An 18469-nucleotide genomic window follows, 5' to 3' on the forward strand; every position below is an offset into this window, starting at 1 on the left:
ATAATTAATCTCACCGTGTCGCCCCTCCAACCTCTTCTGTGAGTCCACCGACCCTTTCCCGAGCGTTCCCACCGCTCTTGCCATCTATTTATGGATCTCTCCCTCTCAGCGTTCTTCGTCTGCGATAAGGGAGAGATTGGCTTCGCATGGTGTATATTCGCCATCTCATCTGCCAAGGTGTCAATCAGCATCATTCCAGAGATGACGAATGCTGCGTCATCTGATACAGTCCTGAAGGCAGTCCTCCTGTATACTGCATTCGGTTTGCTAGTGTTAACTGGCATCCGCAATGCCTCGCTCCAAACTGGGCTCGCATAGAGCATTATTGAGGTCACCACTCTAGCTATAAGCAACCTAGAAGTATGCCGTGGCCCGCCCACGTTCGGCATCATCCTCGCCAGGGCCATACTAGCAGTGGATGATTAATTACAAACATACTGCACGTGTTGCCTCTAACTGAGCTTCCTATCTATCACCACCCCCAAGTATTTGATGGTCGTCTTGGAAGTGATGATATGATTCCCGATTCTAATACAAGCGTAATTTCTTTTCCGGTGCTCAGTGATGAGAACCGCCTCCGTTTTTCCTCCGCAAGTGTCAGATCAGAGCCTTTAAAAGCACTGATTGCCTCGCTTGAGTATAATTCAGCATCTTGGAGATGCTTCGCGACAACAACCGGCGCTATGTCGTCAGCTTAACCCACCACCATGGCTTCCTATGGAAGGGAATATTAAGTACATCGTTGTTCATGATGTTCCATAGTAATGGGCCCAATACGGAGCCTTGCGGGACACCCGCGGAAACAACATACTACTGGGGTCCGTCATCGGTGTCATACCAGAACCTCCTTTCAGCTAAACCACTATCGAAGATAGCGAGATAGGCGGGAATAGCAACCTTCGCTAGAGATTTGCGAATTAGAGTCCAATTGGACGAATTGAATGCATTTTTCACGACCAAGGTTACTACCACGCAATATTTGCTGGTACCACCCTTTTCGTGAATTGCATCTTCGCCCAAGCCAGTAACCAATTTGATGTCATCAATGGTTGATCTGGCTTTACGGAACCCATACTGCCGATCTGAGAGGCCTCCCTGGTTCTCAACAACCGGGTGTAATCTATTATAGATTATCCGCTCTAACTTTTTCCCCACAGGGTCTAAAAGACATATGGGTTTGTATAAGGATGGTTCGCCTGGAGGTTTACCAGACTTATCAGCTTCTGCCGCTTCCGTGCCGCTGGAAATATCCTCTCGGACATGCATGCTTCGAACACGCAAGCCTTATTCGGTACTCTGTCCAAGCCCGACAATTTCTTGTCTCCTATTCCACTGCTACAATGTCCCCCCTCCCCCCTGCGCCTGCTGATTATTTAGAGGATCCCCCTCTTTTTCCCGTACTCGTTTATTTCGCTGTGATTGGATGGCAGTACGGTTAGGCGCCACTTAGGTCGCTTGGAATACTGTTGGCACAGCAGGGTTCGGCGTATCCTTAGTGTTCTTTTTCTCCATCTGTTATCTATTATAAAGGACACCATATTATTTATGACTTGGTGCACGTTGTACTTGTCCTTGATAAACTTGGACAGCTCAACTATTTTTGCCCCAAGCTGAGCGAAGGGTAATTCCTCCGGATCGGGACTCTGCTCTCGACAGGGTTACTCCTTTTATAAGCTCCTTCACTTTTGGCGTTTATTGGCCTTGCCTGTACCTTACCTTTCCTTTTGAATGGGTCCCTTTCTTGGACTTCCTCCTGTCGCGCATTTATGGGTGGGTGGGGTGTTATCACGGTTTTTGTCGTCCAACGATCTGCCTTCAGTTAATCTTTGTTTGGTCTTGCTAACGGTGTTCTTGGTAAGGTTGTACTTCACTTTAATACCCGCTTCTCCAGATCCAAATCCCTTGTAGCATTATATGCCAAGGTGACCAAGTTGTCCACCACCGAGGCACTGCGATCGAGTGATATCGACGACCAGGATCCCGTTTGCTCCCTCCCAAAAGCCGCCGGTACTGGGGTTCGGAGCCGTTGCACCGTAAGTTTCCTTCTTCTCTCGTCTTCTATGGTGGTTTTATGTTCTGGGTATCCTTCCCCTATCCACGCACTTTATTGTCAGGAATGCAGACCTCCAACCCTTTGACGTGTTATTCGGATCGAAGGCTGTTGTAATTATGCCTTTAATAAAACCTGTAGTTGAGCCAAAGCTTACGGAAGGCAGGACCCTCTTCTAGTTGACAAAATCCAGCTGACGGGTAGCCTTTGTTGAAGATTGAAGAAGCGTGGCAACTATAGACATATGCAAATTTCATTTTGACATCGCTTGTTTGCTGGCAATTACACTTTTGATGCTACTGGTGCAACCTACCCAACCTGCCCCGAGACTTTAAACTCCTTCCGCCTTTTTGCTTCTCTGGAACCTGGTGACTACCTGAAGAATTTTTCTCGTTTTATCCCCTTCTTTGCTTGCCTGCACATCGGGGGGTACTCTATTGGGTGCAAACTGTGTTGCCTGTGATACCGTCGACGCAGTAGCTTTAAGCCCCTCCCTAGATTTTTTGTTTCCTCTCGCACAACCTGATGGCTCTCACCATATATTTAACTGCTTTGAAGTCAGGATTTTGTCCTTTGGCCACTTTCTGGGCGAAGTTTACTTTCCTCCCTGCTTCTTAAAATTTCGAAGGGTTCGCACCCTAATCTCTCAGCGCTTAGATACTTGGAGTAGTCTAAAAATTGTTAAGGTCCTCCCAAACGAATCTAGCTTTCATTTCTGAGGAGCTTTTTGGAATACCCTCAGCTCAGGTGCGGTTGGTGTTACTGCAATTTCTATTACGTACCGCTCTCTTTTCAAACCACCCCTCTACGTCTTTGTAACTGGTGTTCCAGGGAGTTACGTATTGCATCTGAACAATTCTCTTTACTGGTGTTCTACGGAATTAAGTGTTGCGCTTAAAAACCTCTCAGCTGGTTATAGCAATAACCAATTCCGGAAAGTTTGATGGAAATCCTATTATTATTAACACCGTTGAAAAATCTTTTTATAAATTTCAACCAACAATAACCACTCGTCCTTTCTATTTACAGATCAGTATACTATAGTGAATCACTGAACGATCGCATGTACATCATCCAAAATGGCTCGCTCCTTGTAATGGACCCCGAAGGAACCGTAGGCTTCAGGATTTTCAATGACTACTGCATAGACATTAATGCCAAAACTGGAAAATACGATGCCATTGTATGCGTTTCACCCCCGGTTGAAGCTAAAATCGGCAGGAGCCAGAGCATCATTTACACCATTTTTATGATGATTTCAATCCCATGCCTGTTTTTTGTCACCTTCATACATTTTGCGATTGACAAGCTAAATCACTTGCACGGATTATGTATTGGATCGATGTCATTCTGTTTAGGGATGGGATTTTTGCTGCATAGCATAACCCAGCTGTCTACATTGGTGGAACTGCGTCTTCAGTATGCGGTGCAGTACTTCATTTTAGCGTATTACATGTGGATATTCATATTGTGCTTGAATTTGGTTCTGTTTTTGTGGTAAGTATTGGAAAATAACTATTTTCGTCAAAAGTAAATTTTATCACACTTCCATGCCTGTACCTTCAACATATTTTTAAAGTAATATCACGAGTTAAAAAGTAGGATTATCCGCTCTAAAGAGATTCGCGTGGCTATTAATATGTCCCCAAGGGCGAATAAATATTCAGTATTATTTAAAACTTTCTTAAATCCTGTCAAGTGAAAGAAAGCCCATGTTAGTCTCCTTTAACCCCAAAAGCATCCTATCTTTGAAAGCGAAATTATACAGGAGCTGAATAAAGCAAGGTCTTTGAAATTAAGCGTCGGCCGCGAATGCATAATTTACTCAACATTCCTGATTGATATGGAGGTTTCCTTCCTTCGTTTTTTGATCAAATTTACTTCACTTTATGTTTACATGTACAACATCACCTAACATCACCACATTACCTAATATCACCTTATTACCAAGCGATAACACCGAGTGCCAGAAGAATTCGTGCGCTGGGTTCAATTGTTCTACCACGATACGAAAAGTAAAGTTCGAAATATGGCGGGTGTATCAAAACCGCTTCGGCGGCTAAAACAACGGTGGCTTGATACGTTATATCGGAATTTAAAAGCCTTGCGATTGCATCCAGTTCAGGCATTTGATAGAACCAATGACGAAACCGATCACGACAAGGCGACCCCACTTGCGAACGGGACAAAAGCTGAAAAAAAGAAGCACGTAAAATCTAGGACCGTATTCCTCGCTAACCTGTCATTGGAGATCCTTGTACAGTGTGTTGCTAATGAACGTCAGGGCTATTACCGAGTATATATCCCACCTTATTGGGAAAAATTTTTCTTGAGTTGGCTGGAGCAGTTGCGACACCAACAAATTGTTACTTCTAAGAATTTTCTGTCATCCGGTCTCTCCACCGGTCGAGTTCTATCTTCTTTACAATAAGAAGAACCCGAACGTAATGCGCAACATGGTTACATCTATTAGGGCTCCTTAGCATATAATAATGTCGTTCAGAGCGAGCTCCTACAGGATGCATGACTCCCAAACTTTGTCACTAACTGACTTAAGCCAAAATTCCAGTTGCAGTCTTATACACTGCTATTTTGATTTGCTCGAAAAAGTTCACACGATTGAGATGAGACGCAGGGGCGGGATCTTCTTTTTAGGCAGGATGGGCACCTCAACTTACCCATCACACCAACATGTCAAGTGTACTTTACGCCCCTTCAACAGTGCATCCGGCAACATGTGCCACAAAGTCATCTGCATAACTGCCCAGGCCCGACTCTTTTGAAATGTCTGGTCCTAGGAGACTACCTTAAGAATTCCATGTGCCCTTTTCAATTAGACCGACCTGCAAAGGAGGCAATTTTCCTTTCCACTCCAGGTTTTCGTTTTGTGACCTACCTGCCCGTATCTACAGAACGCAGTAGTCTTGTCAGGGGGACCTTTTTTTAAGGGGGAGGATCTTTCAAAAGCCCCAGGCCTGGACACATCAAAATATGGGATTTTTACCCACTGAAACCAACCCCCGACCACCGCTGCCCCGTGAAACCACCATTACATAATCACGGGGCGGAGTAAGCTCTCTAGCTAGGTCTCCGCATCTTCGATCGCATCGCATCGATTATGGAGTTTATTTCCATAAATTGCATTTTCGGCCAAGCCAGTAAGCAGTTTGATGGCATCCATTGTTGATCTAGCTATACGGAACCCATACAGCCTGGAAGTTTACCAGTCTTAGGCAGCAACACCAGCTTCTGCTACTTCCATGATGTAGGAAAGATCCCTTCGGACATGCATGCTTCGAACAACTCAGTGTTCGGTTTGGATTTCGCGGCAAGCTTGAGGGCACTATTCGGTATGCCGTCCAGGCTGGGGGGCCTATTTGATTGCAGATCTCTAGCAGCTTGGCTCTGGTAACTGAAGGAATCGGCGCCAAATTCAAGGGCCCCTCTTCCTGGGGAAATAATCCCTGGATGATGTTTAACAAACGGGTACGCAGTGATCTGCAAAGGTGGACGGCTTCTGAATCGTCTTGCCAAGGCACTACCCCACATGTTTATGTCCGCTTCCAAACGGAGCTGTTTAAAACATTCCCTCTTGCTCCGCTGGATTGTGAATTTGAGGTTCTTGTCAACTTTCTCCTCCTTTTGCTCCTTTTGTTCTAGATCGATCCTGGCTATTGCTTTGAACCGATCGTTCGGCTCGATGGCAAGTCAATCAATTATGTCATCTGAGCCAGCAGATTTATATGGGAAGAAGCTACTTACAGCCCAGCCGATCTTATCCTCGGTAATTACCGATTTGATAATCTCGCACGGCTAGAGTGGCCGCAAACCCTCCAAGCAGGGCTTTAAGTCACAGTCCTTTTCGCTTGTGCGAAAGTGCGTTTGAACAAGCAGCTCCAAGGTTGCATAAGAAGATTCCATCTAAGAGCCTTCCGACTTCTAAAGAAGAGCTAGGCTCTTGTGTTCCTTGGGCAGAATCTTGCTGAACCTCGCATATTCGCTGGTGCTTTCGATGTTCTCACCATAGTCCAACCAAATCTAGGTCGTCGTCAGGTTTTGCAGAACGGAACACTTTTGCCTTTGCGTTCCTGACTCCGAACCGCACTTTATAATCCACCTTTTCCAGCACCTCCAGGCACTCTCCGTTTATACGGAGTAGAAAAGTTTGATTATTTGTCTGGGGTTCTTCCTCCTTGATAACAACGCAGTGGTCCATGGCAATCCTGGGGTTTTGGAGACGCAGGAATTGAACCCTTATTTATACGGATCTTCGAGGACCATATGCGTGCGGCTGGTCTCCTGGGAACCTCGTTGCAGGGGATGGCATTGAACTTTACGCCTTCCCAGGCATCGCTGATCTTAGCGACGCACGAAACGAGAAAGTCCCTGGAGAATCGGTCCTCGCAAGCTATAACGTGGAACCCATGGATCATCTCAGAGGAATCAATGCAGGGGTTGAATCCCCTGTGTTTGCCTTTGGCGTCCAGAAAATGTTCAGTGACCATCTCCGACAGCCTGGCCTCAACATTAGTTCACACCTCCAGCGCTAGTTTGCTGCTTGTGGAATTACCATCCCCCAGCGCTACACGTAAGTGGCTTCTGGCCACGTCGTTGAAGGGTTCCGCAGTTCGTGGCTCGTCGGCTGGCTGTTGCTGCGTACTTTTCTTCAGATGTTGCTTAGCGTCCACGCTCTTGTCCATTCTGCTCCACTTGTGATCTTGCTCGACCTCGCCTTCACATCGATTGTACTTCAGAGCGATAGGCTTCGCCTTCTTCTCGCCTGCCAGGCGTTCGTTGTTGTATTCCTCAATAATTGCCTGGTATCTAGCGAAATTTTTTTCATCCCACTCGTTGATAATACCGGCCTCCTTATTCTCAGCAATCTTGCTGAGAATATGCATGGCCTTCTGGTACTGGCTCTTAAGCAGGACACCAGTCGGTTTCCGATGATGTTCTTGTCGGTCTTTGCTTTTGAGTGGACCCCCGACGTCGAGGATTTCGGGTTAGAAGTATTACGTCTGGTACTAGCTACACCTAGCTTGACAGCAGTGGATTTCAAGCTGAAAACCACTAGTCCGTCTACCGCCTCGCTCCGGGAGGTCCCTGCGATTGGTTTCAGTACAGCGGTGCTACGACTAGCACCGAGTGTGCTGGTCTCGATGGCTGCTGTCTCCTGGTTGGATGCCAGCAGCTCGTCCACCGATGATGCCCTTGGCATCACTTCCTCTTCTTCTATCGTCGGTTTATTTATTTTTGAGATTGAATCCATGTCTTGGTCCCACGAATAATCCAGGAGGAATGTTCACCCTGGGTGGCCTGGGGTAAGGGTCTTATTTGAAACCGAAGGTGCCCAACGTATTCAGAGTTTGCATACTAAAGACCAAGCTCTCCATTGGCCACACAGCCTCGACGTATGCAGTTCCTCCTTGGCTTGGGGTCCTATTAGCACCTTCTCCAGGACAAGGAGGACGATCTCCGGGCTGTTGCTTCGGCTGTTGTTCGGATGTTTGAACCAACACTTGTTTTCGAAACCTATACAAATAAAACTAGTCACGTCGGTAATTTTACTATAAATATCCTTACATTTCTTCCAGGATCTATGTCCTTCACTACGTGAACTTACGCACACGTCATAAAACCGCCCACTTTGTCGCCTACTTCATGATTGCCATGGTATTGCCTATTTTCTTGGTAATCTACACGAAAATCAAGCGAATACCTGGAATGCCATCGTACTTCCAACAAGCCTGGAATGAATGTAAGTAGATCAGGACACTTCTCCAATATGATTTCATAATTGCATTATCTAGATCCTTTTTCAGCTATCAAAATGGGACAACGCTACTTCATTCCACCCGTGAGTACAATTCTCGCCATCTGTTTTGTGTTGCTCGTGCTAGCATACTTTGGATTCCGGAAATTAGATGAGCTCCTCACTGCCAGGGACAATGTGTCCCTCCATTTGGCAGAAAATGGTGCTACACGACTTGAGCCTACTTTACCTAAAATTGATCGATCATTCGCTGAGCAGGTCCAGTTGAAGTAAGTGAGGGGACTCAGATGGAGCCCGATTTGTACCAAAACTTACACCTTCTCTCAAAAGCAATACTAACTCCTCTAATATATTAAAGACGCTGCTTGCACGCATTACCCCTGCACAACATGTCCAGCACAATGACCCGAAAATACCGAGAGGACCCTAATCATTACTTTCATACTAAAAGAACCTCAATCTATAATTTCAGTGCGCGTTGTCTTGCTCTACTTTACGTCATAGTCGTCTTCACGTGGATACTGGAGGTAGTCACGTTCTACTCCCCTGGAGCTGGGGACATCTTGGGCTTTCTGGAAGCGATGAACGCCATGCAAGGAGTCTTCATCCTTATCATCTTTGTCATTATTCGAAAAAAAAGGACAGTCATTGCGAGCTGGTGGCATGATCGAGGTTCGCATAACATTTCAGATGGGACGGAAATGCAGCCGATGAAGGGGAGGTGCTATGAGGACAAGGAACAGGACGAGAAATGATGACGTTGTGGTTGCCAGGATATCTTAAGAATTTCAGAAATAAATGCTATTTATATTTTTCTATTCGAATCATGATCAAAGGTGATGATCTCAAAATTTGTGGCCTTTATCTTTTATGGACTCCTTCGCAGCAGGACATTGTTTAGAGCTAGCGTTGCTTAGTGATATAAGTGTTGACAATATCTTTACTGAATTCTATGCTCCAAGAAGATTTTAAGGATTTGACTAGATGTAAGACTCAAAAAGGATTTTCTATTGTATTGTTTTGAATACGCATAGTTTATATTGCTCATGATATTTAACTGTTACAGATTATTTTAAGTTATTTATATCCTTCCAAAAGAATTCAGCTTGTTTTCCTTGGAAATATTTGTATTTCAATGCACTATTTTGCTAATTTTTGGAATAAACATGAACGACAATTTTTTTCCCCGGATACCTTTAGTTAATCTTCTTTCTTAATTTCCACCTCAGATTGGCCAACATCCACTTCCGTTCCATACCTCGCTGCAAAACTATTGCTTATTCCGGCTACCCCCATCGCGCTTCCTTCCTCGCGTTCTATATACAACAGGACATACCTTCGATTCGCTACAATATTAACGGAGTTCTCTGAGAAATTCAGCGTTATCCTTCGTCTCCTCCTTGTATTACAACCATCACTCGTCGTGGGCATTGCTTCCGTAATAGCATGATTGGCAATATTCGGCGGTGGCACATATTGATAAGCAATGTATTTGGAGAGGTCGTCAAAATCGCTTCGAAAGATCCCAATCCAATCGTTCCCAGGATGTTCACAAAAGGACGGAGGTAGAGTGTAGTCAATAACGTTGTCGTCATCTAAGAGCCAGTGTGGAATGTGATCGAATTCGACGATATTTTGACTCTGATCCACGAATATCTGGCGTGGAAATGATGCTTCCGCAGTTGCACTGGTCCTTTCCATTTTAGGTCTGCGCTTTAAGGAGACGTTTTTCACTTTTGTAGCATCAACAAACTGGATTGAAAATTGAACATATTAATAAGGGGATCAGGAAAGAATAAACAGAACATGTACGACAAACTAACAAAGCAACACAAACAAATGTAATCAAACAAAATTCCAAACAAAAACCTGACTTACAAAAACAAGCCCAAAGGAAGCATGCTTAAAATAAGGAACATTTAACTAAGGCATCACATAATCCTCAGAAAAGGTTTGAGAGGAGGAAGGGAACTGTCAGTTGAAGGAACCCCCTGTAATCCGGTACATTCACTGACCGAGCTCTATCTTCTTTGCAACGAGAGGAACCCAAACATAATGGACAACACGACTCCACTTGTCAGCGTTCCTCAGTATCTCCTCGACAATGTTGTCTGGAGGGAGATCCTCTAGAGCTACTAACGAATCCCATCCCACCTTCCAAAAGAAGAAAGGTGTGCTGGGCGTCGTCCACTACTCCATTGCAAAACACACAATCCGGAGATCGTGTCCTTCAGCCATGCATCTAAGTTGCCAATGAGCGGCGCAACTCATTGACAGTTGCCACTCCTCTAGGGTGCGTTGCCTTTCTTCACAAGCAACTACCTCTATTGGCTCTTCTCCCTTGCGCTTGTATATGGCTTGGTGCTCCTTAGTAAGAAGGACAACAAGGATCACTTCTGCAATCACTATCACGGCCGGTTCAAAGACAGTGCAGTATGCAGACACCACCCGCAGAGTTCCAGTCTCTGTACTTGCGCGAGACGCTTACAATATACCTCCTTGCCAAGAGCGTCAGCCCATACCTTGCGCCGTAGAACAGAACAGACTACGTTGAACTCATCAGGAGATGTCGCCTGCTAGACATAGGATCCCTAATATTGGCTATTTGCCGACTTAACACCGAAACTCCAGCCGTAGCCCTGTTCGCTGCTCCTTTGATTTGCTCAAAAACGCTCATCTTTAAGTCAAGAGTCAGTACAAGGTACTTTACCGTTGGTTTGACTCGAGTATCGGCTCACCGATTGAGTTAGGATGACTACTTCGGTTTTTTCCAGTGCAAGGTTGAAACCATGAGCAGCCATTCGTAAGATACAGTTGGGCACCCGGAAGGTATTGTCTAGTGTGCGTAGAATGTCTTTCCGTCCTACGGAATTCAAGGCATTTCTGACGTCAACCGTTACGAAGTGCACCAACCCTCGAGTTCAGCAGCTATGTGCATCCGCTCAAGGAACGGTATCCACGACTTGCATGACAGCGTCAACTGTGGATCCCCCTGCTCTAAAACCGAACTTCCGTGGAGATAAGTCTCCGGCATCGCGTATCGCTTCAGCTGCTTCTGAATAGCTTTTCGAGCACTTTTCCAGCAGCGTCAACCATACAAAGTGGGCGGTATGGAGGCGACAAATCAGGGTCGCCTTTTTCTTTGCTGATCAGCGCAAGCCTCGCCACTTTCCAACAAGAAGGGAAAATGCTCTCTCTCAAGCAAGCGTTGAATGCGCCTAGCAGTAGGTCTGGCCGGGGTTGCAGTATCAGTTTGTATACCTCTGGTGGAATACCATCATGTAATGGTGCCTTCTTGCTTTTCATAGAGAGGGCTGCCTATTTCAATTGTTTTATAGAGAAAAGTGGACAGTCCTCGGCGCTCTCCTCGCAGACGTCACCATCCCGTAAAATGCTGTCCATCTGCTCGGCTTTATGTGAACATTAAGAAGCTTCCTCGTGTATTGCTCGGCAACTTCCATCACAGCGAGTTTTTGGCCTTTGGAGTTCGCAGAAGTGATACCAATCCGAACATTGGTTACCTCCGGACACTCGCGTCATCTCTTCTACCTCATTCTTATCTGTGAGGCAGTCAAGGTCTCGGATATCCAGAGAGCTCGTAAGTTCTTTTGAGCCCTAGAGAATGCCTTAGTGGAGTCTCCTTCAGATGTCACTTCCTGCCAGAAAACTGGTTTAATCATGTATATCTGGACCTGTCACAATCCTTCCAATTTAAGAATACAGGTATTGTCTCACCATCATTAACACATTTTCTAGATGGCCTCGAGCTAATCTATCCGACGACCAGATAGCTGAGACAGTAGCATCAGCTTTATATTCTTAGTAGATATGGATCTTTCGCACACCTTTGACAATCACCAGAGATCAGCAAACACACACAATTATCAATCCTTGCCCAGTTAACAGAATCGTCGAAAATATCGTGGAAAGTCTTAAACCAGGGATCCGTGGACCAAAAAAGAGGGATTTGGTCCGGTCCGGCATTAAGTTGATGCGGACTTAGGATCCCACAATTCTCAAAAAAATATTGCTCACTAGGAACATCCTGTGTGATGAAAAACTCTCCAGACACAATGGATTCGCCAATGAGAACTGTTGACAGGGCAGAGACAAACAATCGACGCTGCCTCATCTTTACCCTGAGAGCAGCGTGACTGAAGTGACTACAGCCCCTCGTTCTCGGGGAATCAACCAATTTGCAAGAATTATCTGACTTTGACGGTTTGTAACCACTTCGGTGACGCTGCTCCCAGGATAGAGGTGAAACAGCGTCTGATGAATAGCCTCTGCTCTAGACGAAGCCGAAAGTCATATAATGCACTTAGTACCTAAACACATTCACCCGCACAATGGTACGCCGTCCGACTGCAAATTGAATACCTTCGTTTGACATATTACTTTTGGCCAGCTTCATCTTGGGGGAGCCTGCAAGTAACACTGGAAGTCTCCATGCCTGCTTAGAAGAAAAGTAAAGAAATAATCAATCTTGCCAGGCTTTTGGTTTAAACACTTAGTTCCTAAGTATATGTCGTCGTCTTTCACGAGCAACCAACTTTTTTGAGTATCTCCCTTTGCGCTTGTAAGTCGTTTTACATTCTGGCAAGGAGATTAACGGGAATCACTATCGATTGTGATACAGCGCAGTAGGCAGACACCACCCAAAAGCTCCTCGTCTCTGTACTTGCACAAAGCAGATTCATAGGCAAATTTTTCAGTCTAAACCTGTGTGTCATAGACCTAAACGGACTGCGTTGTATTCATGAAAATATAACTCATGCTAAAGATAGGACCCCCAACGTTTGCCATCGGTTGATTTAAGGCCTCGTGCTGTGTCCTTTTATTTAGTCAAAAAACTTCATCTTCAAGTCGAGGGTCACTCCAAGTTACTTAACCATTGGTTTTAACTCTTTAATAATCTCGTTGATTGGTAAGGGACCCAGGGTTGAAATCCGCTTACCCAATATGCCAAGTGTGCCAAGTTGTCAAAAGGTCCGCCCTTAAGATGAGTTCTAGAGCTACCTCCGATATGATTTTCAGTGTCTTTTGTCCCTCCAACGTCTCAAAGAGTAGGAACGTATCTCAGATAATTTCTCAATATGCGCAAAAGTAACACCGGTTCACAACTGAAATTGCGATAGTATCGGCTGTAGTGCTACCATGCCTTAAATATTTCTACAATCTCGGAGCTTTTGCAGCAAGGTTCGAGTTTTATAGAAAAGTACTGTGAACGGAAAATAGTCTTTTGGCGTTCACCAAAAGAGAAAGCTAGATAATGCTCCACTTCCTTTTAAGGAACCGCTTTAATTAATGAACCAAAAAAATCATAATAACTCCGCCGTTGCCGGTCCCAGGCCTGGTTGTGAAAGGAAGAGGGATGGATAGATGGATAGCTTCAGTCTGAATGACTGTACACCTTCATAGTGACTCTCCGCCTGCTCCAGCTGTTTCGCCACAATCTATGGCGACCACTTCAGCAACTTAGGCAGCGGATGTTTAACTTAAAGTTATCATGGAAACTGGTGACGAAGAGTCGATCGGAGCAGAGTCCGCGAATCAACAACACCATGCCGCTCTGCAGGCAACAGTTTCAGTACTCGCCGAAGCACCGTTCAGCTGAATTCTTCGCTGAGGTTCGGGACGAATTCCAAAGAGGGTGTATAGAATTCTCGAAAAGGGATTCTTTGCATAGACCAGGTATTCCCAGGCTTTATACATCTCGAGTAACTCTGAGAATTCAATCTCAAATCAACGATGAGATTTAATCTGAGCTGTGTGGTGATATCACGTGTGTTGTATTGCAGTTGCGGCTGTCAGATTGCACAGTCAGAAGATTCGCTTTCGCGTTATTGGTTTGAGTGACCGAAGAGATTCACCATGAAAAATTCGTCTGAAAAGTCGGCTGGATTCACTAAGGACATTGCTAGACTGATTCAAATCAGCACTGGCAGTAATAGCAGATGGATGAGAAATAAAGGGAGTTTAGAGGAACTATGCCATCCCCAGCAAGACACCCATAGTTGCAATTCTAGACACACTAAAGCAGAAGCTTTTTGTCGTATGCAGTCGGTTACGATAGGCGAAAGTCACTCCAAAGAATCCCAACAGAACGATGGTCTGGATGTCAGTTTTTGGTGACAGAAGTGAAAGTATATTGGAGTGGACTTTAGGAGTTACCCGCACAGCATGCTGAGTGGATCACCCCCGAAGGCAACTGCAATGCTACTACACCTGGCATGAATTTGATGTCAATGGGGGGGAGCTTCGACGAGCCATAAACAGCTCGAAGAACAGGAAGGGTCCTGGTCTGGTTCAACTGCAGAATTTCTGATATAAGAAATTTCCTAGTATACATAGTCGGTTGGCACATAGCATAAATCAGGCTATCATATGGCTTTAGTAAACGCAGTGGGTAAAGCCTGGTTGCCGCGAATCCCTTATCAACGTGTATCATAGATTACCAGAAACCTCCTTAAATTTCTATCTGTAGCAAGGTTGAGGTTGGGATTGACTTCGGTTGTAAGACTAATATTGGATGTACACATTTCATTAACTGATCCTTGGTGATATTGGCTTTTCTCGTAGCCATGGCATCTTCCTTTTTGAAGGAGAAAAGAATAAGATTTTTAGCAATCTAATAATTACACCAAATTATTACAAAAGTGGCAACTGGCAGTCATCGAAGTTTTAGGTCTGCCAAATGTGAAGCAAAGGATCACTTTGGTTTCTCTCTTATAATTTTTTTGTCCAACCAACCGTTTTAGTAGTAAGTAATTTTAGTACTTAAGTAAATTAACTACAATGAAGTATGCAGAGTCACTGCATATATAATAAGTTTTCAAACAAAATTAACTCATAAAAGAACGAGTAATGTATGTTACCCCACCTTTATATTAAACTCACTTGTTACTGGCCTATGATCGCTGATGTCACATTCCGGAAAGCTTGTATATAATCCTTGTGTTACTTGAAACTGTACATTCTTGTAAGGATTTGATTTGACTCTGTATAATATGCGATCAGTCCAAGCAGGCTTTCTCCTAATAACGAAAGGATATTCATTCTTAAATAATTTCGGTCTAGAAGTATACACAATTTAAAAAGTGATTGTTCAAACTGCTGCTCATTCCGGGGAAGGAGGGAATCTATCGTCGCTTGCAAGTATTTAGAGGAATTTAGGTATCGGCTCCTCTCTCGGGTCTGCAGTTAAAAAGTCGAAACAAAAATAAAATGTTGACATTGACTGTAAAGACCCTTCCGCACCTGAATCTGAATCTACTATTATAAAATATCCAACCGACCGAGCACATCTTCGTGCTAGCCAGCCTTGGGAATGTATAGAGTCCTTTTTGGCATTTCAATCCTTCTCATGTCATTGACATGCTTTAGGATCGCGCCCCAGTGCGCCAAGTGGAAACCGATTCGACCAGGCTAGCGGAGTCAGAAAACTCGAGACTGATCGCACCCTCAATCCACGTTTTTCCTGTCTCAGATCTCAAGAAGTCATGGCCTTTAAGATCCCCACCCAATTTCCGCATCTTTTGTCATCATAATTAACCAGATCATTAGTCGCCGGGAGGAATTTCCACCTCCTTCACTTACCATGTCCCTAAAAAGGATACAGTGCAGGATCTCACAGACACGAAACCGATTAATTGCTTGCTAATTGGCAATGTTCGTTATTAGTAGGATCAGTACGCAAATCGAGACTAACGATATTCTATCCGGAGAACAGATAGGCTGCCAAGTTGGATCATTGGATTGCAAAACTAATTTACGTCCTGACACTGTCCGTGTGTCAAAAACCCTTGCCCATTTTTCGACAGAACCCGGGCCCGTCCTGCCGCATCGACTGAGGTGGGTGCCTAGCACTTTTCCGAGGCTTGTTTCTCGATCCGATCATGTTGTTTCTAACGACATTGGATACATTTTCTTGGCCGGCCTGCCGCGGGACCTATCACCAAGATTGATCGGGGAGGATACAACATAGTGGAATAATTTCAACTGTACTTTATTTATCTCTTTCTCTGATCACAGCATTTTATTTTTGTTTTACTGAGGATAGTACAAAGAACGTTGCCTCAAACCCTCCTCCTTTACCTGGGCTTGGGACCAGCATACTATGGTAATAGCATGGCGGAGTTTTCAGATCCACTGCTGCAATATAGGGAAATCGGAAAGTGCGGCCATCACGATATATCACCAAATTCGGTGACACCATTATAGGGTCGGTGTGCCAATCAGGAGGAATGAACGATACAACTCATTTCCTTCGCTGACGGCTTCAGGGCTTCGAGTTTTCCCATCCGCAAAATTTCGGCTCCACTCCAGTCTCAGCCGCTTCAAGCTGGTACTGTTGCTGATACGCTATTTAGAGCGTAATTCTGCCAAGCATCGTGACAACAACGTCATATAACAGCATCCTCACCTTCAACAGAAATTTGATGAATGCAGCTAGACCAACAATTGTCAAGTCAAATTATAGATCTGCAAACGTGGTTATACACGGGCAGATAGATGTCTTTCGACACTGCTCTCTCTTCCGATTACGTTTACAGGCATTCATTACAAAATCAGAATGCTGGTATCACTGGAGATTTAATGCCGGGGTCACCAAATTTTTGCTGACCCCGGCCTTAAAGTTCAAAGGGCACCCTCCAATATAATGGCGTGAGGATGCCAAGGCAGGGAACGAACCCCAAAGCCCCGCTTCATTCCACATCTGAAGCAGGAGAAGCATCGATTGATGATGCAAACCGTCGTGGGTCTTCCCTCTCGATCGCAGCACTCAGGTCCGGAGTTTGACGGTCAAATGGCTAACGATAGAATTTCAGAATATGAATATGAAACCAAGTCGGTTAAGAATTCAAACGAATTCTCCTAGCCCTTTAGTTAATCGGGGAAGTCTTAGTGTCCGTTGACGTCAAGGCGGACCCAGGTAAGGTATATTTGCCATTATTCAAATTGATCAAGAAACGAGAGACTAATTTCAACATCCTTTCCATTGCCATTAGCGAATAATAGTCTGTCATCCGTACGCAATATGATCGGAAGTGGTAGTGGATAGGTCACACATTAGGGAGGGATGACAGTTGCATTTCTGGCTACGCTATGCAGAGGAACTCACTCTCCCAAGATGGCCGAAGAGTGGGTCACCCCAAGTGCACTTGGCGCAGAAGAGGACGAGTGCGAGTATCTCGGGAAGTCCTTGGGAGAGCTGAAGCACATTTCATAAAATTCCGCCGGAGTATGTAACTTCAGTGATGTTGCCTTTGTCTGTTAAAATAAAAGATATTTCGAATATCCTGACATTAACTTACTTCAAATTGTAAAAAGGACTTGCATAATCGAATTTATAAGTCGGCGGAAAATTGGGTAATTGTTCCACAAACCCTTGAAAAATCTCTCCATCTTTTATAAATTGTGTGAGCTCATCCAAACGCAGAAGTTTGTTGCGCTCGTTGGCTTCGATCAGTTGCAGGATTTCTTCGGGACTTAATTTGTTATCTCGTGTTAACCGGAAATTTAGATCGCCAAACCAAAATATTATGCTGAAAGGAAGAAGGATAGGACAATGTGAGACCTAAGGAGTACCTAGAGCTGGCTTTCAAGGACTTTTTCTGTCCGAAATAAAGATTTCAACAATCAAAAAATAGGTATAGACTCCCTCACTCACTCATGACTGAATATTTCCGGATATAGTGGCAGCTTATATCGATGATTTTCAATAATTTGCTTGTAATCCGCTAATCGTTCCTCAGGCGAATTTTCATCAGAGGCAAGGTGGCTGTTCACAAAACAAACTGCACATCCTGACAAGTTAAGTCGAATGCTGACAGCTCCTTTGTTACCCTAAGTGAAACGGATTGTAGTCCATCAATCAAAAGCCAAAAGGGATTAAGGAAACAAACTACCAGTAGCCCACCCAATCCAGTCCGTGTTTGCTCCGCTTCAATTTTCCTCAAATGCAACAGATGCTTCCGTTTTGCAAAACAAAATATCCTTATGGCCTGCATTGACTTGCATCTTACTAAAATATACTCGCGCGGGGTTAGAATTTCCTTCAGCCGCAGATGCCATAAGGAGTTACCAACAGGACCGGTGCCGATTTTTGGCAAAGTCGCCGTCCCAACTTCTTGCAAGCCAATGATATATAAATCAGGATCTTTGTCATTTGCCTTATTCCAATCCTCGGAAAATTTCATCATGTTGAGCATCCGATCGGCAGGGGGTGGAGGTTTAGATGCCACATTCCAGGTTACGATATAAACACTGCAGCAAGGATAGAAGTTAGTTTGCTTTCAAGGAATTTTCCAAGAGCGAGCTTACGTGAACTCTCTTTTTGGCGTAGTCTCGTAGGAGAAGTTGTCAGGGGCTTCTTCGGTTGAAAGAAGGAAGACTGCTGAAGCTATTTTCTGGTAAGCTGAGAAAAATAATTGACGGAAATATGAAGGGGTGGTGAGTAGGTTGCTGTAGTTGTATTGAGCCACTGCTTCCGACATCCAATGTAAGAAATCCCGGACCCAAGAGATGTCCATTGTGTGACATAATAAGATTGAAATTAAACGGTCTGACAAATCTAAGGGTGATTTTTACTTAAAATTTTTAAATCTGACGTTCCATGGTCAAAATATTTAAATTGACGTTAC

The 18469-nt window shown here is 44.5% G+C and overlaps 2 protein-coding genes across 3 annotated transcripts in view; one reads left to right on the forward strand and one right to left on the reverse strand.

Moving 5' to 3' along the window:
• The window catches only part of LOC119650360 (probable G-protein coupled receptor Mth-like 14), a 30632-nt gene extending 22020 nt beyond the window's left edge, over positions 1–8612 (forward strand). The window contains exons 3-6 of one of the 2 annotated variants that reach the window (XM_038053047.1): positions 3080–3547; positions 7645–7808; positions 7861–8092; positions 8296–8612. In XM_038053047.1, the coding sequence (XP_037908975.1) occupies positions 3080–3547; positions 7645–7808; positions 7861–8092; positions 8296–8578 (1147 nt within the window). In that variant the 3' untranslated portion in view covers positions 8579–8612. The remainder of the gene's footprint in view (positions 1–3079; positions 3548–7644; positions 7809–7860; positions 8093–8295) is intronic. The other variant, XM_038053048.1, reaches the window with a different exon arrangement.
• Positions 8613–8963: 351 nt separating this feature from the next.
• Positions 8964–18358, reverse strand: LOC119647553 (inositol polyphosphate 5-phosphatase K-like). The gene is made up of 6 exons (XM_038048546.1): positions 18150–18358; positions 17735–18092; positions 17497–17672; positions 17141–17371; positions 14707–14860; positions 8964–9575 (listed from the first exon to the last, which is right to left on the reverse strand). Exons 1-6 carry the CDS (start codon positions 18356–18358, stop codon positions 9024–9026), a joined length of 1680 nt encoding a protein of 559 aa, XP_037904474.1. The 3' UTR covers positions 8964–9023.
• Positions 18359–18469: the final 111 nt, after the last annotated feature.

Source organism: Hermetia illucens, chromosome 2, assembly GCF_905115235.1.
Source record: "Hermetia illucens chromosome 2, iHerIll2.2.curated.20191125, whole genome shotgun sequence".
Lineage (NCBI taxonomy): Eukaryota > Metazoa > Arthropoda > Insecta > Diptera > Stratiomyidae > Hermetia > Hermetia illucens.